Source organism: Tauraco erythrolophus, chromosome 8 (assembly GCF_009769465.1).
Source record: "Tauraco erythrolophus isolate bTauEry1 chromosome 8, bTauEry1.pri, whole genome shotgun sequence".
Taxonomy (NCBI): Eukaryota; Metazoa; Chordata; class Aves; order Musophagiformes; family Musophagidae; genus Tauraco; species Tauraco erythrolophus.
This window is the reverse complement of record NC_141472.1, coordinates 15686133-15711689: the sequence shown is the minus strand read 5'-3', so window position 1 is coordinate 15711689 and position 25557 is coordinate 15686133. Positions and strand designations below refer to the sequence as shown.

Here is a 25557-nt window from a genome sequence, read left to right as displayed (position 1 = left end):
ACTCAGAATTTATCATTTTAACAATAAGATGTTTGCTACGTTATTAAATACTGGAAGAGATCCTCTCTTTTTTTTTCCCTCAAAACAAGATTTCTCTTCCTCCCTTCCTCCATCTTTTCTCCACTCATTTGGGCTTACTTTTTAGTTTTCTGACGTTTGAAAATCATTGTAAAACAAACCAGATAAATATACTAGGCACTTGAGTTTTACACATAATAATTTGTTTGCCTTTCAAATGCAAATAAAGTGACTATCAATTGAAAGAAAACTATTTTCCTGTTTGCTTAGGATTATTTTACTGGAATATTCCTGCTGAGACCGAAATCTCTCTTCCAGCAGAGTCGAACATTTCTTTGACATTAGAATAAAATTTCACAAAATGAAGTGCACTGTTGAAAATGGAGTGATTTTTAAAAGTAGCAGATGAATTGACGAATACGGAGGCAGTCTATGTAAAAAGTAATACTCTGCACTTGTTTGTGGTAGTAGTTTGTTGTTTTGTTACAACAGGCCTGGTTTCGTAGTCCTCATTGCAATTAAGTGAGTAATTTTTTTTAATTGTATTATGTTTTTGAGTAGAGTGTTAAAGAAGCAGAACATCTGGCCCTTGCTTTCTGGATGTCTGAACTGAATGCTTAAGTTACAGCTAATCTGAAATTTCGGTAAAATTAAATGGTTTCAGTTATTTAATTAAGACTGAATTAAGTTTTTTTTAATTTAAGACTAAATTTCCTTTACTTTTCAAAAACCTTTGAGCAATTGAAGAGAGGTTCTCTCTTGTCTTACCAGCTCTGAAGCTTGTTGCCTGTTCCCATAGTTAAAAAATCGATACATATGTTTTTGGTATTTGGCAAACAGAGGTTTAATTTTGCAGCTGCAAGATCCCTGTACGAAGGGAATGCATCTTACAGAAAAAACATTTAGAGACCACTTATATATGAGAGAATACTTGTGCGTGAAACTCCATTACGTTTCTGTCAGCATTTGTTTCGTTATATTTAATTACAGACAATTCTTATGTTACTGGAAATCAAAATGAAAACAAGAATAGCAACATGCATGGCAGAGTGGTAGAAAAGCCAAATTGATTTGAATCAAAAGTTGAAACTTGGACTGTTACAAAAATGAAAGTATGATTTTTTGAATGCGTAGTACATCTTAGACTGTGCTTATACACACACACGTTGTTACCAGCCCGATGTAGCTTTTGTGCCTGTGTTATCCACATGCCAAGTCTAAAAGTGTTGATACGGTTGTTCATAGCTCATATTGATCTCCGATAAAATGTAGGTAATTGCTCTTCTCACCATTAAGCTCTGTGCTAAACCACATGTTGTTGGGACTCCTGAGCTTGTGCATCATTATGTATTAAGGGTTAATCCAACATGGTGTATCTGTTCATTGAGTATTCCTGACTTTGTAGCACAGCTTGGTCCTGTGGTTTAGGCAAAATAAAGCGTTGGATGTGATCCCAGATTTAATACTCTCGATTTATTATAACCATTGAACCCTGATCAGATCACGGATTGGATTGGATCCCAGTTTTTTAAATGTCCCAATTTATTGCTGGCTTGCAACTCTGATAAGAATACATATTTGATTAAGGCTTCAGTTTTCAAAAATTCCAGTTAATTACTTTTAGATTCTTATTAGATCATAGCTGTGTAGTATGGTATGTTGAAGTTATGAAAAAATTACTGGATGATGTTGCACGGGTCAAGGTCATAGTTTCATTTTGTGCTGACAGTATGAAGTTATCAGATTTCTGTTTATTACTGCGGCAGCACTTGCGCTGGACAGGAGGACAGATTAATCCCAACCCATTGATTCTGAATGATTCTCATTTTAGATCTGCTGCTGCTCTGCATACCAGAACATGTAATAAAAGCCCACCACTGAACATTGAGAGATTGGTGTTTGGTTGTGAATAGCTGAGGTAGATGGCTCCCATCTACGTTTCACAGGTTGTGATGTGTCGTATAGAACCAAACAGCAATTTTTGAGCCGCTTCATGTGGCTAATCCTCTGCTGGATGATGTTTTTAAGGTAATGTTAGGCTGAGAGTTGATCCCAGATTGTCCTAGCTCAAGAGTAGTAAGAATTGAGGATAACAGAATGGCAGGTGGAATTGGCCTTTAACTGTTGCAGTACTATTCCAGGTATCGGAGACTACTGAAAATAGCACTTTCCAGGTGTCATAGCTGTGCTCTCTAAATTTAAGCACCCAATTTCTCATCCAAGCCATTTAGTGTCTTCCCTTTGCCCTTCATTGAGGCACTGGTTTCACTTTGCTATGGAGACTGGTTTTCACAAGCTGTGCCACCTGCCCACCTTATCAGAGCAGCTTAGGGGCAATGGCCTGGCTATTTCTTGCATAAATAGGCCAATGTGTGGTTCTTGTGTGTATATATGGGAGTTCGGTTACTTGGTGTTTTTTAAAATGACACTATAAAACAGAAATACTGCCGTTAGAAACTTCTACGGGCCAGACTAATACAGTGAAACTAGTCAGTGTACTAGCCAACCTGGAATAGAATCCTTCCTAGGAGACAGACTAATCTGGCCTAGGGATTTCTTTGATGCAGTACTGAATGTAGGTCAGCTCTTGCCTACCCCAAAATCAATAAGAGCATAAGAATTACTTGGAAACTGCATTTCATTCCTTGCCCTTCCATACGTGATTTATGACAGTCTTTCATAAATCTTTGACATGCACTTTGAAGTAGTGCCACGGCACAGAATTCCTGTTCTCACTCTGTTACCAACCAGAAAAAAATGAAAATACAACTAGTAGGGATAGACAAGTCAGCAAGGAAATCAATTTGCCTGTGTAATTCTCTGTAGTGAGCTTAAACTAAAATAAACGAAACTCTTTAAAACTTTGTCTGTTCAGTGAAAGCTGGGCTTTGCTTTCTAATCCAAGACTGTTAGAAACAACCTGTGAATCCCAGACTAACAGATGGAGACTGTTCCTGTTCATGAACAGAGGGATTCTGTTCAATAGGTTCCAGGTTCGATGTCCTATGTGTAGAATAAAGAAATGTGCATGGAATACCATATCGCATGGAGCTAGCCTTGCCCCTTCCACTGCTAGGATTTCATTCAAATGAAGGCATAATGTTTATTCAGTTGCAGAGATGGTTGTGTGAACTCACAAGGTCTCACTAGTGAAGTGGAGCTGTGAGTATCTATGCAGGGAAGCATTCCAAGACAACCCACTGGCTGAAGGAGGAGGCCACGGAGACTTTAGTAGGTGTTAGTCTTCCCAGGTCTGTTCTGAGCCGTGTTACTGCATGTGGTAGTGGATGTTGGGTTTTCATGAGGTGTTAAGTTAATCTTGTGTCTTCCTATGGTCATTACAGTGTCTCTGGTATTTTTCTTAAGACAGTGTTACGATCCTCAGTGTTTTTGACTGGTATCTACTACAGCAGTTGCTGGAGCTGAGCTGGCCAGTGGCAATGAGAGTGTTCATAGACTGATGTCTCTCTCTCCCCATAGTTTTTCTGCAAGTATACTGCAGTTACTTTATACTTGTTCACTGTTTATCTGATGAACTTCTCTGAAATAATTTGGTTGATGTCTTGGTTGGAGAGGTGAATCTGTGACTTTGACTAAAATTGCTATTGTTTCCAGTCCTGACATTAAGTTCCCAATGACTAAAACATAAGCAAAGTTGAATCTTGCTTTCTAACAGTATTCTGTTACTTTGATTCTCTTTTCATTATTATTTCTTCGAGAATGAGCTAATGTTGTCAAGAGGGACTCAGGTATGATGTTCACAGCACCTTACTTACCTTCTTAATGGAAAAGTACAAATTGCAGCAGCCTGAGAATTCCTTTAAATCAATGTTGAGAACTAGGCCTGCTACTTACCTATGGGCTGCAAAGTCCCTGCAGACTCAAGACCATTCTGCAGGAGGAGCTTGGAGCTCTTAAAGGTGTCAAAAGTCTCAGGTAAAGGATGCCAAAGTGATTTTGGCAAACCTGGAATGATTTCACTATCTAATCCACATTGTCACAAAACGAGGAACATCCTGTTGAGAGGAGGCTGAGCAACCTAATCTGTGCAGTCAGCCTTGCTTTCAGTGGGAGATTGAGCAGGATGACCTTCCGAGGGTACCTTCCAACTTCAAAAATAACTTGGGATAGTTGTGAGTAAAGACAATTACATAATGTAGTAAAATACATAATATAATATACTTGGCTTTTTCAGTAGTTTACTTTCTGTAATCTGCTGCATTTCATTCAGTGTACAACTAATGTGGACAAGAGAGAGACAGAAAAACTTCTTCCAATTTAACAGGAAAGGTAAAATCCTGTTCTCATTGAAGTTCACAGGGTGGGGAAAAATGCACTGACCTCATTAGAGCCAAGATTTTCTTTAAAGGGCAGGATCCCGTGTAAGTTGGTAATCACTCCCTGTCACCTCTGAAATAACTGAAAGAACATTAAGACGTCAGTCTTGTCTATCCAAAGCTCACGCTCCTCATTTTGTGGTATGAAAGGGCTATGTTTCATCTTCAGTTTGTCATAATCTTAAATTTTAAGGTCAGTGTAGCTCTGTCTCCTTCTTAGGTTTTTCTTTCCTTCGTTTCTTTACTTACAACCCTCCAAAGGCAGATTCTTTGGTCAGTTCAGCATTATACGAGTATGGGGTAGATACCCAGAACAGGCAATATTTTATATTTAGCCCTGGTGGTTTTTATCATTGGGCCATTAATGCTGTTATAAGATCTGTCTTGTTTAGCCCAAGTTACAGTCTCTTACTCCCGTGAATTTGTGACTTGCCTTTTTTATTTTCGAGACTGTTTCTGTTCTTGTTTACAATTACAGATACTAATTATGGGGAAGAAGATGTTCAAATCCGGCACAATAGAATGAGCTGGAATGAAGAAATACTTGCATATCTTATGGGGAAGATGTTTTCGACAAATATGCCTCCAGTAGCATACCCTGAAAGATAATACTAAATTAGATATTGTTTGAGTCTTGATGAGTCCATATCAGATGTTCTCAATTCACTGGCAAGAGATACACTTTTTTGTATTTCTTTTTTAAGCTATGAGACTTGCCTGCCTCTGGAGCTTTCCTAGGTGATGGTTGAAAAAATAACAAATGAGTCTCTTCCTGATAAAAGATGCAAGTTTGAATAAGATTGTTACTGTCATTATAGAACATGCCTGTCTGAAAAAACAATTTTGAAATAAAAAAAAAATTAAATACTGTACTGAAATTATCTCCTCAGATATTCAAGTGAAATATACCTATTCCCATCAGTGATTATGACTTATGAATATCTGAAGGCAGGATGTATTCAGTCCACTATTATGTAAATGAATGAAAATACAAGATTTTAGTTACCAAAATATATTTTGCTAGCAGCTAGAAAGGAATTAAAACATTAAACCCAATGGAAATCGAAGTGACCTTCTGCAGAAATAGACTACTTTTCTCTAGACAGTCCGTTACTCAATATATGTAGGAATTAGGTAAATGAGAGACAAAAGCAGAAATGTTATGTAAAATCACAGTTGAAGTATTAAGATACTAAATCAGATGTAAATTGAGTAATCATTGCAGTATGTGAATCTCAGGGAGAGTCACATGAGTGGGGGAAAAAAAAAAGCAATGCAGCAGCTTTTATTCTGCTGTTCACAGGGAGCAACCAAATGAGTGGAAGAATGTTTAGCATCTCAATGATCTCAAGAGACTTAAAGGTTCAGGTCCTTTTTCAGAGTTTAGGTATACCTCAAACTGATTGTACACACACTCGCTTACCTGCTCTTATTCTTCTCCTTTTATTGCAAACAGAATAGAAATTATCCTAAAAGACCTATGGCCCTGTTTCTGTTACACATTTTGTCTTTGCTTGTTATTCATCCTCCCCCGAGGAACATCTTTCATTGACTTAGCCAGCATTTTGCTCATTCATATATCTGTCGGTGCTTCCACAGTCTATTGCTTTTAATCCACCATGTAAGAAACGTTGCTGCAGTATAAAACAAGGTCTCCTTCTGAAATACACTGGTTTGGTCAGCAGCTGCGTTTTCTGTCCTGTGTTTGACTACTTAGGTAGGCACCCTGGGGCTCAAACGGTGTCATTCTTTGTGCTCTGCTCAGTACTAACCACCATGAGTCAGTGCACGGGAAATAAAAACCTGTTGCATCGCTTTTACGCTTTCCCTGGAAACTCAGAAGAAACGAGATGACCCAGAGCTCGTGGGGAGTGCAAGGGAGGCGCAGTTCAAACACCTCAGGAAAGGTTGTGCTTTCTTGTTGTGGGCCTATTTTGGTTAGTTTTCCCCATGTGAAACCATTCTGATGTGAAGTGCAGCCATGCAGCTCTCTGAATAAGAGCCCACGGTCTCTCCTGGGCTGACCTTCCCACCCGTGGTTTTTACCCTTTGGCCAGATGTAGTAGCTGTTAGTGCCACTGAGTTGCTTCTCCTGTCTCCCGTTGGGCAGCAGGCGCCTGGTCCTGTGCTTGGGGGTGGCAGAGCCAGGAGGACGTGCTGCTTTCAGTTTTGTCCCAATCCAAGGTGACGGCTTGTTAGACTGTGAGTTGCTGTGCAGTGCTTCTTCTGAGCTAGGGCTGGTGGTGGGCCTCCAGAACGGCAGGTTGGGCTGCATCCATATCTTCCTGTTCGTTACCCATTGAAGGCAGTCTTTGGGTTCCGTGGCTTTTAATTACCCTGGTCTTTTTTGGGCTACTGTGCTGGTAACATTAAGTGCTGTGTTTTAATTTTCACAGAGGCTTAGAGCACTGGTTTTAGAAGCTTCAACGTTTTCTTATTCCCCACTTGCAGTTCAGCCACCAACCCAGCTCCTTCCTGCTGGGCCGAGAGATGAGGAGGTATCTTGTAGGGCTTTTCCTAGCCCTCTTATTCTATTCCCAAAAGCATTTCTGGGTCTGCTCCAAAAGTCGCTTCTGCTCAGCTCTTCTGGATTTTTCTTAAGGTGATCCATACCCCTTCCTGCAGCTGCCTCGCTCCATGTGTGCTGCAGCCTTTTCAGCCAGCTTTTGCTGTCAGTGTCTCTGTCACTGGTGTCAGGCGAAAGCGTTTTACATTGTTTGTCACAGGCGGCGAATACATATGTGGTCATTGACAGTAGCTCAGCAGAAACACAATAACTTGTTAAGCCACAGTAACCCAATCCTGTGTCTGAGCTGCAGCTGGAAGGAGCTGTTTGGGCTGTTAACCCTTTTGTGGCTGCTGCGCTCTAGGTTTATGCATCTTTTTATGTGTTTAGTACATGAGAAATCACCATATGTGATTTGTGTGGATATGTCAGAAAGGATGATTGTCTGAAGGATAAACGAGAGCATTTCCTTGATTTATAGCTCTGGGAGTGTGCTACGGAACAGTATGTGAGGTGTAGAGGAGTGTTTTCAAAATACCACATCCCACTTCCAGAAATACGCTAGGTATATAGGATGCTGTCTTCGTTTGACTTCTGCAAATAGCATGCAACGTTTTGGAAATGTTACCTATAGTTCTATTGAGGTTATATATTTTTATCAAACTATATTTTTTTTCCAAAATTATTTATTGTAGAGAAGGATTCTGGCGATAGCTAACAAGTCTTGAAAACAACAGAAAAGATTAGGATAGGATATGTGTTTGGATGCTATTGAGAAAAAGATGGGTCACAGGGGAGAAAAAAAAAAGGGCACTGCTTGATGTGGCACTTCTGTTGCCTGTCCTCTGGCTGCTTGTGTGCAAAGGTTGTGTTTTTACAGAAACACAGCTAAGGGAAGTGGATGTAGTTTTCGTGCAGTGATTTAACTGGAGAGCATGGTGTTCAGGTGGCGGAAGAGAGCAAGCAGGATTGATATGGGATACCCAAAAGGAAATCTAACTTCCCTTCATTCTGTGTGAGTTTTTCTTTTTCCTTTCCCTCACCAGGAAGTTTGTAGAAACTTTAGTGCTACACTAAATTGTTCAGATGGTGACCTGTGCCTCTCCTCATCTCTGGTTTCACTGCCAGCATCGTGGTGCTGAGTGACATTTTATCTTTTGTCACAAATTTGCATCAGTTGTTTAACCAGACCCATCCTGTGCTGCAAGTCTGGGGCTCTCTTGTAGTAATTGTTTGTCCATAATAACTGTAAGCTGGTTGCTGTGATAGTTGTGTTCCTTTGGAAGATTGATTTTTTTTATTGTTGTTGTGATGGGAAGTAAAGATAATGCTGATTCAAATAGGGAGAAATGCAGAGGGAGGTGCAGAAATGGTAAACGGCTAGAGTGAGATAGAGCAGAAGTAGACTGCTAAGCAGGGTTGACAGAGCATTACAGGAGTGATGGAAGGAGCAGCACCTTCATTTTTTTTGTACTTCAGTGAAGAACTCCTGGGCACCTACTGGGATGTACTATAGAAAAGATTGCTTTAAAACTGGGTAGAAAAATGATGCTCAAATGTGAGGATATTTAAAACTTCATAAAAATGTGAAGAAACTTGTAAGGTGAAAAACATAAGAGAAGGCACGAAAGGACAGGTAAATAGAAAGAAAGAAAGAACAGCCGTCTGATAGTTTTGTTTCCCTGTATTTGAACGCTTGGATTGAAAGCAAAAAGAGATCGCTGAGCAGATTTTATAGACTTGTGTGGAAGAGTAAAAAGGAAACAAGAAATATTAATGCAATTATAATAGCCTATTTGCAAAGATGAAACATTGATCATGCAGAATTTCACAAAACCTGGTATTGACTGGTCTGTATAATACAGAACGGAAATAATTGTTCTTGAGCAGGTTCAGCTTATAATAGTGGCAGCGATTGAAGATTGCATTCAGAAGGGGAAGTTGAAGAAGCTAGGCTTATTCACAGGAACAAAAGAAAATTGTGGTGACCTAATTCCAGCTTTTGTTGTGCAGAATATACCAGTATTGATAGCAGGACAAATTACTCTCACTGTCAGACATGAAAGCAAGATTCACGTGATGCTGCTGTGCTGCACTACTCTTGCTTTCAAATAGGTCTTAAATACCTAGGGGACAGATAATGTATTGGTCCAAAGAACATTATGGCTCATCATTTTCTGAGAAACTGCTGTGACTCTTCTCAGGACTGTGTGTCATGCCTTCTGCACTGGCGTGTGATAAGGCCATTCCTTGAAATGCAATGTCTTCCCATTTTTCTGCCTCTATCATCCTGCATGGACCTCTGTGTGCCATGAAACTTGAACCTCCTATGATATATATTCCTGCATTGAAGTCTTTGTTTAGGCTTTTTTGGTCACTAATTGAGAGTGAAGCCCTCCATAGTTTCTCAGGTTTTTAAGAACATTCGGAGCTTTCTCAGAGTTAATCTGGAAGACAGCAACAGTCTCAAAGTGCTTTACGCATTTTAGTACGAGAGCAGGATAATCAGAGGCAAGGACTACTACCAAACTGGTAGAGTTACTGAGTGCCGGGGCTAGCAGTTACTTGTGTGATTTTTTTAATTTTTTTTTTTAACAAAGATAGTGCCTTTTTACATTTCTGACATAATCCCATGTGGAACATGTGAAATATTAATCCTTCTTCAAGAGGGTTTCTCTTGAAGTCCCTGTATGTATAAAAGATGGAAATCAGCAGCGTAGGCCTCCGTCTCTGCTTCATTGATGTCTGAGGCCTTATTTGCAATGGAAATCCATCCCTGTCCTTGTAGTTCGATGAGTCCTCTCGGACGATGAGCTACCTGAAAAGACTGGTTTTTACCTGAACTGACCAAGTGATAACATTGCCCCAAATTCCTTTATGTGAACAATCAATGTGGTGTTTCACTCACAGACATGGACAGACTGGCTCCTTCCACCACTCCCTGCTGCATAATCTCTCTTTTATCTTTATTCAGAAACCCTTGGAGAAAAAGGCTTTGCACACTTTCAACTGCTCTCTAATTATTACTCTTTAGAGTACTAGTTTAGATAGTTTAGATAGAAATGCAAGCTGACCACTGCTTTTTAGTTTCTTGTTTTCATATACAGCTCCTCAGTGTCGACGTTCTTCCCATGCCATCGTCCATTGCTTTATGAATAGAAGCATGAATTTTTACCAAAGGCCTATACCAGCATCACCATTAGTTTTGTAAAGAAAGTCGTATGTCCCAGAATAAGTTCTGCAAATGCCATAAACTCTCACTGTCCCAAGAAGCCGTCAGCCAGCTAAGCCAGTGCAATTAGCAGTGAAATGAGAGAATATGTGCCTTACTGACTGAATTGATCACATATCGACACCAGGCTGTGCCCTCCGTAAGATTCTGCAATAAGATCTCCCTAGTGGATAGAGTCAGAATTGTGCAGAATCAAAGGCTCATTTCGAAGTCTGCGACTTCTTCAAGACACCACCTTACGCTGGGGGAGGTGGCACTTGAGCGTAGCGCCTGTCCTGACCCAGGCCACCGTTTGAATTCAAAGTAGGGAGTGTATGTGGCATGAAAACCTGAAGGAAAAGAGAACGGGAGTGAAGATTACAGGAGGAGGAGGCGATTGTACAGGGAAAGATGCTCCAGGAAGAAATAAAGAAGGAAATCTTAGGAAGCCTCAGTGTAGAAACCTGAGAAGTGTTAAGCATATAGATGGATTGTAGCGTGTATCTTCTTATCATCCTTTCATCTCTAAGAACTACTGTAGTAGATTACATTGAGGCTTTGTGGGTATTTTTAATGGTACCTGAAGAAAAATTAAAGAAAGTGAACTAACTGGGCTGGGATCAGGAAGTTGAGGAAAAGCAGAAGTGGTGTGTTAGGAAGGTATTATTCTCTCACATGGTCTTTATATTAAAATATTGTATTAGAACCATATCTTAAGTTGGAAGAGAGCTGTAAGGATCATCAAGTCCAATTCCCTGCTTCTCACAGGACTACCTAAAACTAAATCATATGCCTAAGAGCATCATTCAGACGCTCCTTGAACTCTGACAGGCCTGGTGGCGTGACCGCTTCCCTGAGGAGCCTGTTCCAGTGACCAACCACCTTCTTAGTGAAGAACTTTTTCCTAATGTCCAATCTGAACTTCCCCTGACACAGCTTCATGCCATTTCTTCGTGTCCTGTCACCGGTCACCAGAGAGAGATCAGCATCTCCCTCTCTGCTGCTACTCGTGAGGAAGTTGTAAACAGCGATGAGGTCACCCGTCAAGTCTTCTCTTCTCCAAGCTGAAAAAAACAAGTGGCCTCAGCCCCCTCCTTGCTCCTTGTCAGTGCTGCCCTTGAGGCATTTTACCATCTTGGTTGCGCTCCTCTGGACACGCTGTCATAGTTCGAGATCTTTCTTATATTGAGGGGCCCAGAACTGCACATAGTACTCGAGTACTAGAGGAGGAAGGTCATCTGCGTCACTGAGACAAAGCAGAGTGGACAGTGGGCACCCCCCGACTGTGAAAGACTGTGTCGTATGCAGGCTCATCCCACTGTAAAGTATGACTGCATTTTAAGTGTTAAAAACTAGTATCACCTCTAGATACATCCTAGCACAGTTAATGGAGAGATGTAACTGGAAAGCATGCATGATACACATTAATGTACTCGACTATGTATGTAGAAAGGCATGCTATTCTCATTAGAATTATTTGTAAACCTTTTTATCTACAGATTATTTTGAAAAGTATTAGCATTTATTCTGATGTAATTCTAATGAAGCAAAATAAATGATATGAATCTTGTTCTGCACGTAATAGCTCCTGTCTGTCCGACTGGAAGCTGTCAATGTGCTCATCTGTTTCTTTAGAGAAACATTTTCTCCATGCCTTTTAAAGACTTTCTCCAGAACACCTTCGTTTTTCACAATGCAGAGTTCTGCGGTCATTATGCTTTATTGGGGTAACCAAGTCTGCTAGACCCTTTTTACTTATTCTTCTATGGTATAAATTATACTGTTCTTTCTATGCTGCTGCTGTACTTCAGAAACAGTCAACAGCAAATGTTGACTTCTTCTGTCAGGCACTGCATCACTGTATCTGTCTTCCCTTCTTTGTTTTTCCCCTCTATGCTCCATTATTTTCTGTAAATGCTATTTATTACGTATTGCGGTCAGCGTTCTGCCAGATCCATCTCACTGCATTTAATTACACTATGTTGAAGAGTAGCTGAGCAGTTAACAGAAGTTGCATGCTCACAGAGCCTTGCTGTAGTTTTTTTTTCCTCCAGCATTAATGTTGAATCGTTGAATATCAGCTGAGTTAGAAATTTACCTGAATATGTTTTACTATTCCAAAGAGATTACACAATGGCCCTGATTAGCAGCAGCATTTTGTAATACCACTTAAGGCTTTATCACAGTGGAGTACTGCCAGTAATAGTCTTTAATTCACTTATATGTACCGATTCATCTCTGTCAGGTTTCTATTAATTTCTTTGCTGTTTTACTTTGTCTCTATCCCCTATGTAATAAGGCAGATTTCTACGTTTATGTAGCCAAAATAAAATCTAAAAAAAAATTTAATCTTCAGCAAATTAACTGTGGTCCTTTGATTTGAGACAACTGTGCCATCTCTCCATTTATGTTCACATTTAATCCACTTTTCACAAGTTAATGTATTTAGGAGAATCTAGGTGGGTCAAGTGACCAAGGGCCAGTAACAATTTTTCTGGCTAATTTAGATAAAAAGTTTCAGGATTAGGTTAGGTATATTAACTACAAAGTGGAGAGTAGGTGTGGAATTAAAGCAGTACGTGTTCATGCATAGACACACACATGCACACTTGTGAAAAGCCACGCTATATTCAGCAATAATTTTTTTCATCAGAATGATGACCAACCTTGGTTGCAAAGGTGATTGCCAGAGATAAAAAACAAAACTGCTGCACGCCCTATTTTGTTTTATCTGGCACTGGTTTCACAGTGTAGTGGAAGATCTAAACAATTGGGTTCAGAATTGGTATTCCAAATTTGTGTGATGAATTAGTGTCTGTGGTTTCTGTTGAAGCAGATCCAACTGTATATTTGTTCTTTCTTTTTTATTGTTAGGATTGGTGTAAAGCATCAGGAGTTACGACAAAAGCAACTGAGAGGCCTGAGTGATTATTCTACTGGTCCTGGAGGACCTGACATTGACGATGATGAGATGGATCCAAATTATGCCAGAGTAAACCACTTCCGAGAGGCTTATCCAGCAGCAAGCATCTACAGGCCATCGTCTCCAGCAGTAGCAGAAACCTTTGTATATCCACGTGATTCTTCTTCAGGACCAATGGAGAGGGAGCACTTGGAAGGACTCTATGCAAAAATTAACAAGCAGCACTACCCACAGACTCCTGGTGACAGGTAGTATGGCCACTTGGCATTAAAACAGTGATAGCTTGGTCGAGAGAAAGCCTGGGGCTAGGCGGGGGTGTCTGTTCAGATGCACCAAACCCTTATATTTACTGACTAGAAAGACATGGATTTCCTCTTAACCAAAACTATGATTTGCTGCAGCAGTACCCCCAAAGCATCTGAGCACGGCAGCAGTCAAACAGAAATCATTAAAGAAAAGTCCATATTTCACAAACAGAATGAATGAACTGACTCCAGTCCAATTCCTGCACTGCTGAGAGAGTGCTTTTTCCTCTCTTTCAATCGGGAAAAGTTCTTACCCTGCAGCAAAAATAATGTCTGTTTTCAGATCCCATTCGATCCTGCTGATCATCAAGTGCCTATTAGTAACAGGTTTTGTATCATAGCATGATATATCGCATATGTTTATGGTTTAGTTTTCCCCAGCTGTGTGATATTACGCACTTTCAATTAGGTTGGGGAGAGGACTGGGAATCATGGCATTTTTATGCAGACTGTGAAGTGTGGCTTCACAAGACTGATTGCCTTTCACAGCCTTTCCAATAACCAAGTGGGAAGGAAAGAGCAATTTTTAATCCTTACTGTCAAGCTTCCAGGTTGATAGCATTAGAGAAAGATGGTCAAGTTTTTCCCTCAGTTAAAAAGAAAACAGAAATTCCTTCGAGTTGATGATGCACCCGTCATTATGATGATTTTAAAACTGGTTGCTTTTGGAATTTGGGGCTAAAAGATCTTAAGGCTCCGTTACTATCATGGCGTAAGTATATCGATGTTGGGTTTTTCAAACCAATGTATGAGTGTGTAAGCAAGATACAGGAGTCCATGTGAAAAGAAGAGTTGACAGAGTAAGACATGGGAGACTTGAGGAATTGTTCACGCTTTGACTTCATATTACAATCTGTAGTGTCTCCCCATAGCCTCAATCTGTGCTATGTGATACCACGCTTCTTAATTTTGGAGAAACACGTGAGCACGGATAATAGGAGTGTTTTCAGTTTGTGGCATCATAGTGCTTTAAAAATGTCTACTGAGTCATTGTTATAAATAGTAATAAAGCACTTCTGACATAAATCTAAGTTTGTAGCAGGGAATGGGCCAAGTATCTCTCTTTTTCACCTAAATACAGTATGGTAGAGATCTTTCCAAACATAACAACATTGCCAATTTTTTTCTTCCATATTATTAACTCTTCCCCTACTGCATAAGGGTGAAGAGGGTGAAATAAGAGGTAGTGATCACAGCTTTTAGCCATCTAGCAGGTTTTGCTTTACTAGAAAAGTCTTGAGGTGGTTGTCACTGAAGTTGCACAGATGTATATATAGCAAAGGGATCAGAAACTAACTCAATAAACCAAGATCTGAGAATTCCCAGTGGGAGGGAGTCTAAATTCAGGTTCATGTATTTTTCAAATACAAGTATGTACAGATGTAACTCAATTGGAGTAAGACGTTGTCATAAAGGTTGCTTCATTATTTCTGTTTTAATGGGACTTCATAGATTTACATGTTAAAAATGTCATCAGTTTTGAAGTGTGATATATACATTGTTTTTCCATGGAGCAAAAAGAAATGCTCAGGTCTTTTCCTCTGACCTTTTTTATTTGATTACTTGTATTGTGATTGTAACTACACTGAATGAATTCTTGACTTGCTGTGTGGACGAGATTGAAGTCCCAACCGGGTTTGGATTCGGTGTTGTGATCCTCGATTTTAGTGTGGATTTAGCTGCAATGGCATGATAGCATGGTAAGTCAGTGAAAAGCCAAAACATCTAACAGGCAAGAAAAGTTACCTCATATCTGAGCCCGTGATCAGAAGTCACACTGAGAGGCCGTTCCATCTGTGTTGATTCTGTCCTGAAAGACAAACAGTCCACAACAACTTCGCTTTGTTGAATTTCTCGGACATGTAGAGTGTGTTTAACCAGATTAGGAAAAAATAGGAAATGTGGGATTCTTATTAGACTGTCTTTGTTCTTTTTTTTAAGTCTTTCTTTCCTTTGTCTCAGAGACAAAAAGGTTGTTGTTATTCGTCAGCAGAAATGTGCCAAACGTGAATAATTTTATGTGAATTTATGCAGTGGGTCGTGAGGTCTCAGCCAGCAGTTGTTGAATATAGTGGCAACTTCAGGCAAGGAAATCTTTCTGCGCTAGAGGGAGAGTATTGAAAGGAGAAAGAGATGTTGAAAGAAAAATCCCTGGATAACACGTTAATTACAAAAACAAACCTACTTTCAAGGGTCAAGTATGAAAACTACCTTGTCTGCCTCAAAGTGATGGGAAAGGGCTAGAATGGGTGCTTATTAGCAAAACTAAAGTTATTTTGTGTTTGCGGGGCTGAACATTTATCAACACATTTGTCATGTAATAGCTCATGCTTTGGTCTTGCTAGTGCATGCATGCTCTCTCTCAGAGTTTTGCTATTAATATTACTTTAGATGGATGGCTTTTTCTCCCACCTCTGACTCTCAACTTGTAATATAGTGTGTGGAGGCTTGATCAGTGACTAAAGTAAATGGGTTTTCGGGTAGAAGGGGGATTTGAACACAGAGAGAATAAATGATTTCATTTGGTCTGGGAATTCCAGTTATGTGTCATTGTGATAGAAAATTAAAACTCATCATTTGAAGCAAGTTCATTTTTATTTTATTTTATTTTTGCAGAAGAATGTATTAACATAATAAATGCCTTTTAAAATTTGGAGGCCGTTTGTAAAGTAAGAAGCTTAGTGGCCAGATAAGTGCTGTTTGCAATTTGCATGTCCTCGTTCATTCTTCTCAGTATATTTGCAGTTTAAACTGAGAATCTCCCTCGGTATGCAGGAAAGCAGTAGGCTGTACATGCATGAAGTCTGTTGCTTTAGTCATTACGAAGTATGTTTGCTGCCTCCAAGCACTGCTCCTCAGGGCACACACAGACCTGCTTCACATTGCTGTTTGCATACTAACGTCCCTTTTACCTACACTTGCATCTGGCATCTCAAGGGTTTTTTGCTTTGAGTTTTTGGGGAGTTTGCTTTGTGTCTTATTTGCAACTGTTGTGTAACGTTCTTCTGTACTGCTTCACAATTGTTGATTTTCATTCCGACAATGACTATATTCAGTGAAATAGATGTAATTTTTTGTGTATATTTTGCTGAAAGCTTTGGAATTCTTAACTAAGAGAGGTGCTATATAAATGTAAATTGTCCTTATTAATGAATATAGCGAAAGCATTAGCATGATCAGTGTATTCTATGAATGTTAAGTTAAAGAGAGTGAAAAAAAATAGCTGGCAAAATCACACATTTCTTTGTAAATCAAGCGTTTTTCTGTTTATTTCTAATTAGCCACAATTTTCTGTAATGCAAATGGCATCCCAAAGGATGGTGCAGCCTGCACAGCCACCTTGTGCAGCTGGGGAACTCGCAGGGTCTTTGCCTGAGACGCTGTGCGTTTTCCCAGTCTGCAGCAGAGGCTGGGTGATCTGTGGCCCATATGTTCCTGAAATGAGTGGTAAGTCACATCTCTCTGAGTTTAGTCATCAAGGCTGTACCATGACAGTGCTGAGTTGCACCATGGCAGAGCCTAGGTGTCAGACCAAAGCCAAAAGAGCATATGCACAACACTATTATCACTTAAATGTCAGGCATGTCACATGGTGCAACCCTTTCTCACATTTTGGATAAGCAATCTCCTCTTTTTTTCCTCCCTTGAACATGGTGCTGTCAAGTATATCCAAACACCCTGAGTATGCCTCCGAAAAGGTTCTAGAGACTTTGCTCAACTTTGTTCCTCAGCCCAGAACTGTGAAACATTTGAAGTCTGATTCCAAACTCATTGCCAAGTATAACTCTTCATTTATTTATGTGTCTTATCTTGGGGAATTTCAAAGTACTGGTCTGACAAAAACGAATACAATTTTCCTTTGTTTAGTGAGAATAGATTCAGAGCTGTATCTTGTTGTAGATTTAAAAAAAATATTAATAAAAAAAACAACACTGTTTTATTACATAGGAGTAGAGTCCAAAGCCCGTCTGATCCAGCTTTCCGTTTTAGGAGATGCTATGTTGGGTCCCACTGTGCAAGATCTTATACTCTACAATGTTAATTAATTAATTAAAAAATGGATCTTCCTTATTTCAGGGTGACAGTCTCCTCATGGAAACTTGCATTCTTCCCAATGCTCAATCTAGCAGCATACAAAGTCGAAAAAGGGAAACTGAAACCCATACCTATGTGCAGCCCTAACTCTGCCCCTCACCTTCCACCCTCAGAGCTGGCCAGAGTCAAGAGAGAGAGGGGCAAGACATTGAGCAGTCTGCTTCTCTGTGATGGAAAGGATCAAAGGAAAAAATTGCTTTGTGTGTCCTGAGAAAACAAATGGCAAATGTAAGTGATGCATAAGCCTGACAGGAGAGTGAAAAGGATACGGAGTTTTGAAATATAGCAAAGGGAGCATTTTTTACTAAAAAGCAGGCTAAATGCTTGTCTTTTTGGCAGGTGTAGGTCACTCCCATCCAGCTCAATCCAAGGCCATACGAATCCAGAGCTGTACAGAACAGGCTTTGTTCAAAAGGGGAAGTTAGGATTGCCCAGGTATGTTACTTCGCCCTATATTTCTAGTCAGCCAGAAAGTGAAGTTTTCTTGTTCTCAGTACAAAGTATAGTCGTCATTGCTCACTGTGCATCTATCTACAACACTTTTTTATCACTGAAGAGCAAAAAAGCAATCCACTGCTCTAGGATTGGATGGTCCTTTACTCAAGAACAGTTATTCTTTAAGATGGATAGTGTGGAGGCAAGGTAGAAATTGAATGAGGATGTGTAATATCTACCTACCCTTTTGCCACTATACCTTCTGTTACACTGGAAAGAGAATTATGGGCATGCATCAAAATATTTTGATTCACAGAGCATGGCAAATATGAACAAGCTGTGTGTTCTCGCTTACCACATAGCCTCTTCTGCTTGGTGTCCTAAAATGATCTGCACTGTTTCCCTGTCCATTGCTGCCCTATATCTCCTGAGAGTGTCCTCTGACTCCTTTACCTCTGGAATTTATTTTTTTCTGAAACGTACTGTGGGGTCTTCTGAACCTTTGGCTGTGATTCAGTCGCTATTCCCCGTAACGTTGAAAACAGAAACTTAATGTTGAGCAGCTTACTGTCCTTCCGGGCTGATAGATTTCTGACAATAGTTGAGTTTGAACTGGCATTGGCAAGTACAGCAGAGGTTCAGTGGTTCCTGGGGGCTCTCAGTAGAGGTGTCCTGCGCATGGGAGCAGGGCAGTCCAGAAATGGGTCACCAGTTCCACAGGAGTGTAGGTTGTGCCCCTGGAATTACACTTCTACTATGTTTTTGCTCCCGAAACTGTTAGTGGTTTTCTTCCTCAGAAAGGACAAATGGGTACTGCATACTCACCACGCTAACTAGGGAAAACATTGAGTACCTGGACCTCTTGGGACACATTTAAGTGAGCCTTCTTTCATTTCCCACCTATATGGAAAAAAAATCTACTGGTAGCATTAGAGAAAAACTACTTTACAGACAGAATTCAGAATGCTGTTTCCCAGGAACCACTCATCCAGATCCTTCCAACTTTGGGCCCCTAGCTCTACTGTTCACTTCTCATGGAAACTCCAGATTTCATGGAACTCAGGTGACCCTGAGCATTTTAGAGCATGTCTAAACAAAAAGAAGTTGTCAGACTTTAACCAGAGCAGAGCTGCCACTGCCATGTAATGTGTGCATGCTTGTTCGAGGCCGTGCATTCTTCAGCAGAAATAAATTCTGCCAGGAGTAGTCACAAATCTGCCTGCGTGCATCCTGCCTGCTAGGGTTTGCATTTGGATCACCTCACTTATTGACAGATGTGTAAAATTTTATATACTGCACTCCCACAACTCCCTTGTGACTCTCCTGCTGCAGATGCTGGTGAGCCTGAATTTTGGCAGCTGTGTTAAGCATTCGTGTGCATTCAGTTTGTTTTTTTTTCCCCTCCAGCCCTGTCTTTTCTTATGTGATATATTATTGCATGGAATTATTTTATGTTAATTCTGCCTATTTATTGGTAATGTCCCATTCTTTCAGTCGTTTGGATGCAAATGCAAAAGATAGGTCCCTGGAGAAAGAGCAGGTCTGTTACTGGAAGATGAGACCATACCAGAGGATACAGAGTGAAATGCAGATGGTGTTGTCAGCCTCTTAAATGTACAAATAAAGACAAAATGAGATCGTCCATGCAGCTGGAATGAAATCATATGGCCTTGCATGTGTTCCTGCCATAGTGTATTTCCTAGTGTGAGCAAGAGATGCTAAATTCTGTCTTGTGCAGGATGTTGTTTGACCAAAAGCTTGTACTTGCTCCTTTAATCAGCAGCAGGATAATATGTGTATGTATTAACTTTTCTCTGCACAACATTTTTTTAACAAAGCACAATTTAATTTTAAATGCTAATGTGTGTGTGAGGGTAATTAAGAAGCCAGAATTGAGTATAAGGCTGGTAAGCTTCAAAAAAGAGAGAGGAAGATCATTGCACTTCTGCTCATAGATAGCTATTTGTGAACCAGCTGATAATGTGCAAAATTAAGATTTCTAAGTGGCATTTTAAATGAACGGTTAATGGCTGAAGATTAATTTAACAGTCAGACTTGTTCAAAAGAGAAGCTGTTAAAATCTTGTTTATAGGCCAGTCACTTCCATACTTAAAGTGCAAACCCTAATAGCATCTGGAACTTCCATTTAGCAGGCAAGCAACATAACGAGAATATTTTCCTTGAACAAGGAAGTTTACCTTACTGGATACGCAGTATGGTTAGATGGATGGATGTAGCATTGTGTACTGTGTTTTGGGGCTCAAGATAGTTGGTTAGCCTTCAAGGACCTCTTCTTCTGAGCTCAAGACCAGTGCATCCCAACAGGTAGGGAGTCAAGAAAGGGTACCAAGAGACCTGCATGGTTAAATGGGGAACTGTTGGGCAAACTCAAGTGGAAAAAGAGAATGTACAGATCATGGAAGGAGGGGCAGGCCACTTGGGAGGAATATAGGTCTGCTGTCAGAGGATGTAGGGAGGCAACTAGGAAAGCTAAGACCTCCTTGGAATTAAACCTTGCAAGAAAGGTAAAGGACAACAGAAAAGGCTTCTTCAAATACAATGCAGATAAAACTAACACTAGAGGCAATGTAGGCCCACTGGTGAATGAGGAGGGTGCCCTGCTGACAGAGGATAAGAAGAAGGCAGAGTTACTGAATGCCTTCTTTGTCTCAATCTATACTGCTGGAGGCTATCCTGATGAGCCCGGGAACCCTGAGGCTCCTGAGGAAGTCAGGATAGAGGAGAAGTCTACCCTGGTTGATGAGGACTTGGTTAGGGACCAGTTAAGCAGCCTGGCCATCCATAAATCCATGGGTCCTGATGGGATGCACCCACAGGTGCTGAGGAAGCTGGCGGATGTCATTGCCAGGCCACTTGCTATCATCTTTGCTAAATTGTGGGGAATGGGAGAGGTGCCTGAGGACTGGAAGAAAGCAAATGTCACTCTGGTCTTCAAAAAGGGCAAGAAAGAAGACCCAGGTAACTATAGACCGGTCAGCCTCACCTCCATCCCGGGAAAGATAATGGAACAACTTATCCTTGGTGCTGTCTCTAGGCATATCAAGGATAAGAGGGTCATTAGGGGCAGTCAACATGGTTTCACTAAGGGGAAGTCGTGCTTGGCAAACCTGATAGCCTTTTATGAGGACATCACCCAGTGGGTGGATGATGGTAGAGCAGTGGATGTGGTCTAGCTTGACTTCAGTAAAGCATTTGACACAGTCTCCCATGGCATCCTCACAGCTAAACTGAGGAAGTGTGGTCTGGATGATCAGTTAGTGAGGTGGATTGTGAACTGGCTGAAGGATAGAAGCCAGAGAGTAGTGGTCAATGGGACAGAGTCCAGTTGGAGGCCTGTATCCAGTGGAATCCCTCAAGGATCGGTACTGGGACCAGTATTGTTCAACATATTCATTGATGATTTGGATGAGGGAATAGAGCGCATGGTCCGCAAGTTTGCTGATGACACTAAACTGGGAGGAGTGGCTGACACACCTGAAGGCTGTGCTGCCATTCAGAGAGACCTGGACAGGCTGGAGAGTTGAGCTGGGAGAAATTTAATGAAATACAACAAGGGCAAGTGTAGAGTCTTGCATCTGGGTAGGAACAACCCCATGTACCAGAACTGTTGGGGAACAGCATAGGGGAAAGAGACCTGGGGGTCCTGGTGGACAGCAGGATGACCATGAGACAGCAATGTGCCCTTGTGGCCAAGAAGGCCAATGGCATCCTGGGGTGTGGTTAGTAGGTCGAAAGAGGTTGTCCTCCCCCTCTACTCTGCCCTGGTGAGGCCACATCTGGAATATTGTGTCTAGTTCTGGGCCCCTCAGTTCAAGAAGGACAAGGAACTGCTTGAGAGAGTCCAGCACAGGGCCACAAAGATGATTAAGGGTGTGGGGCATCTCCCTTATGAGGAAAGGCTGAGGGAGCTGGATCTCTTTAGCTTGGAGAAGAGGAGACTGAGGGGGGACCTCATTAATGTTTATAAATATGTAAAGGGTGACTGTCATGAGGATGGAGCCAGGCTCTTCTCACTGGCATCCAATGATAGGACAAGGGGAAACGGATATAAGCTGGAACATAGGAGGTTCCACTTAAACATGAGGAAGAACCTCTTCGCAGTAAGAGTAAAAGAACACTGGAACAGGCTGCTCAGAGAGGTTGTGGAGTCTCCTTCTCTGGAGATGTTCCAAACCCGCCTGGACGCGTTCTTTTGTGATCTGATCTAGGTGGTCCTGCTCAGGCAGGGGGATTGGACTAGATGATCCTTTGAGGTCCCTTCCAATCCCTAACATTCTGTGATTCTTCTTCCTAATTAATAGTTGTCTTGGAGCAGTACAGAGAAATACTTTTCCTCTGAGAATTTGGTAATCTTAAATAAAATTACTAAATCTTATTTTAATTAAAGTGTAAGGGAGATGGCTAAATCTGATCTGGTTCTATTTTCCCACAACTCTCCGTTCTACTTCATACTCTTTAGGGTTTTCAAAATGCCCAGCTTTTCATTGCTCCAGGTTGTCTTCTGTCAGAATGAGTCTCCTTTGGCCCCATCATTAGCCTTGTGGAGTTGCTTTAGGTGAGGAAAAAACAAAAAGGGAAAGAAAAGGTGTTTTAGTCAGATTTATTCTGTACTGCAATTCTGGTTAAATGATGAATGTTAACCTCGTCTCATTTCTCTGATTGAAGGGAAACAACAAGCAGAAGGTCATTATGCTGCTCTCAGTTGTGAGGCTTGTCCTTCCAGCAAGTCCCTCGCCAAGAAACTGTTTGTTTCTGTTTTATTTTCCTTTTCTCTCAGCCCAGTTCCCAATCTTTTTGTTAACTATCTGCTGGTTTTCCCCCAGCTTCCTGACAGTTATTTTGCCTTACCATTTCCTAGCTTCTGGATGTGCAAGCAGTTTCAGAGAAAAGACCTGGTGACTTGGCCTTGTGCAGGCTTTGCTGTGTAGCCCAGTGTAAGATGGGCTCATTGCTGACCTCATAGAAACTCATACTCTATCCAAAGCCATAGCTTTCAAAAACTCCTCACCTAAGTTTTTTCCTAGCTGCTATTAGTTAAATGGAAGACAGGGATTCTTTCTCTCACTGTGGAGATAATTTGGTTTAGTAGATGAGAGTATGGGATTTTGTTGTGCTAGACTTTTAAGTCTGTACATACTAACAATCTGTCTTCCCTGGAGGTGGAAGAGGTTGGAGGTGAGGAACATGGACCAGCTCATCCATGTATTCAGACTTTAGATGATGGCGTGAGCTCACAGCAAGCTCTGCCCTGATTTTTCACTTTGTTGAGATAAATTAGTGGCTTCTGGTTGAAATATTTTTTTAAAATAGCCAAAGTTTAGTGGGAGACAAAGAATCCTTCTCAGAAATCTTAGAGTAATGGACAAAAGGTTAAGTTTGGAGGAGAGGGGAAAAAAGGGCTATCACCAGACTGCTTCAAAATGCTGAGTAGTTCTAGTTAAGACAGCAGTGATATCTGTCTAATAAGGATAGAGACGTAATTCTTAGATGTGTCGAGGAAAATGGACATAGACAGACTGGAGCCATGAGAAGTGCTTTCGCAGTGTCTTCACTTCTGTTTGAGGTTATCCAAGATCAGTGGGACCTGTGCTGACAGGTTCCTCTCAGCTACAGGTAAAGCAATCCCCAGCCCCTCTCCTCATTGAGCAGCGAGGAGCATAACTGAGTCCTGAGAGTCTTCAAGCAACATCCCACAGTTTCTCCTATGTTCTCAAAATAAACAGTGGATTGGTTTTCTCAGTTCACTGGGAGAAACTCTTACACTGATTGAGATGACTGCAGCACAGGGAGCCGTGGGGCACACCTCAGACCTACCACCATTGCCAGGTTACGCTGCCACCAGGAACAATGCAGTAACTCTGGTAGGGTTTTCCAGTGTGACCGCTCGTGTCCAGGTAAAGTGCTTAGATCTGTATGGTACTCATACAGCTTAACTGTGTGGTGGAGACCTTACAGAGGAAACCATTGTCATCTCTACGTATCCATAAGATGTAGGGAATTCTTCCCATATTCTGAGAAGATTGTTTATACACTGATTTTTCTGCAGTCCCAGTTTACCTGAGGTTTACACTGGCGGATCTTTAAGATTTTTCTGTTAATCTTAACTCTTTTGTTTCACTGAGTGACTTAGTGCTCAACATAGTAAGATACAAAAGATGTAACGGCCACAATCTGATCTCAGAATGAGTTGATGAGAACGTTCTCATGGAGGGTTCAAGCATCTAATAGCAGGATAAAACAACTGCTCCTAAAAAGAGTCCAGGACCTTGCTCCCTGCTTGTGTCAGGATGCCAGTGGTGAAAGGTTACCCAACCACTTAGTAAGCAGCATTGCTGACAGCAAGTATAGGCAGAAGCATGAACCAGATATTTCGGTCAGCAGAAAACTCTAAGAATTGATGTTGTTCGAAAAGCTGAAAATCACTCAATATTGTGCTAGCAAAAACATTGGGAGGACTGACGAGATGTGATCGAAATGGCTTAATAGGCAACAAGATGCTGAATAAAATGAGAATAATTGTGATTGTTGTCTGACAGCTGTGCAGAGCATATAGTCGATGACAAACTCTAAAACATGATAGTTTTCAATCCATGATCACAAGTCCACTGGCACAGACAGTAATCCAAGGGGTCATAGTAAGCCAAGAAATAGTCTATTGTTTCATCAGCTCAAGTCTTCTGATGTAGTTAAGTTAGTGTATACTCTGAACCTGTGTGTCTGTCCTCGCATCCCCACAAGGAGACCTGGCGCAATATGGAGTCCACGCACACTGTGGCGAGGGAGCAGTGTCTCTGGCAGATCGTGCAGCAGCAGAGCATTTGTTGACATTGATCAAAGTATCAGTATTGATCTTGGGCTGGTCTAAGAGAATTGTGATTATTTTGTGGAGAGTGATGTTAGACTGTCATAGAAAATTAAATAAATAACTTAAACTACATTGTGGCCTGCATCTAAGAGAAAGTGAGGTCTTCCAGTAGGACAGAGGGACATGAGAAAATCATGTTGCTTCAGATAACCATGCTGGTTATCTTTTTTTTATGGCTAACTTATCGTTGATGTCTGGAGGCCATTTTTAGAAAGCAGTGGAGAGTGATTGCGTGAAAGATTTTATACTCTTCAGTTGCCTGTAAAACAGGTAGCTACCTTCATTTTTTTCATTCCACCAAGCTGAAGTGGAGAAAAACAAAAAACGATTCATGATAAAAAATACGCAAGAGGAGTGAGTGTGAGATACCTCTAGAAAGTGCTAAAAATGAAACATAACACATTTGTAGAGCAATAAATGTCCTCTTAATTTATTTTTCCCCCTTCTTGTTTCTCTCATTTCTTACTTGTGTACCAGTGGGTCAGTGTGACAGTTGTGCAGTGTCACAGTTCTCTGTTGCATCTGCACTCCAGGAGGTTGTTAGCCCCTTCCCTCCAGTGATGTGGAAACAGCGAGGAGAAATGAGAAAGAGCCAACCAGTGTTTTAACATTTCAAACAACATCTTATTGTTCAGTCTTTGACCCATATTTATGGTTTCGTTTCTTCATTCCCTTAAAATGTTAATCTTAAATAAAATTTTTCAGCATAATAGTATCCTAGGGGCATTTCTTCTCAAACCGGTATTAGCTAGAACATGTCCTTCAGCTGTGGAGTTTATCTGTTACAAACACTTCTGCCCTTAGGCTTTAATGCCTACTTAGTTCTGGACATGGTTATTAC

General features: G+C 40.9%; 1 protein-coding gene across 6 annotated transcripts in view; it reads left to right on the top strand.

The window, feature by feature from the left end:
* The window catches only part of PARD3B (par-3 family cell polarity regulator beta), a 440643-nt gene that overhangs the window by 345826 nt on the left and 69260 nt on the right, over positions 1-25557 (top strand). For 5 of the 6 annotated variants that reach the window (XM_086615493.1, XM_086615492.1, XM_086615490.1 and 2 more), the window contains one exon: positions 12947-13243. The exons of the other annotated variant lie outside the window; for it this stretch is intronic. In XM_086615493.1, the coding sequence (XP_086471619.1) occupies positions 12947-13243 (297 nt within the window). The remainder of the gene's footprint in view (positions 1-12946; positions 13244-25557) is intronic. 6 annotated transcript variants of the gene reach the window in all.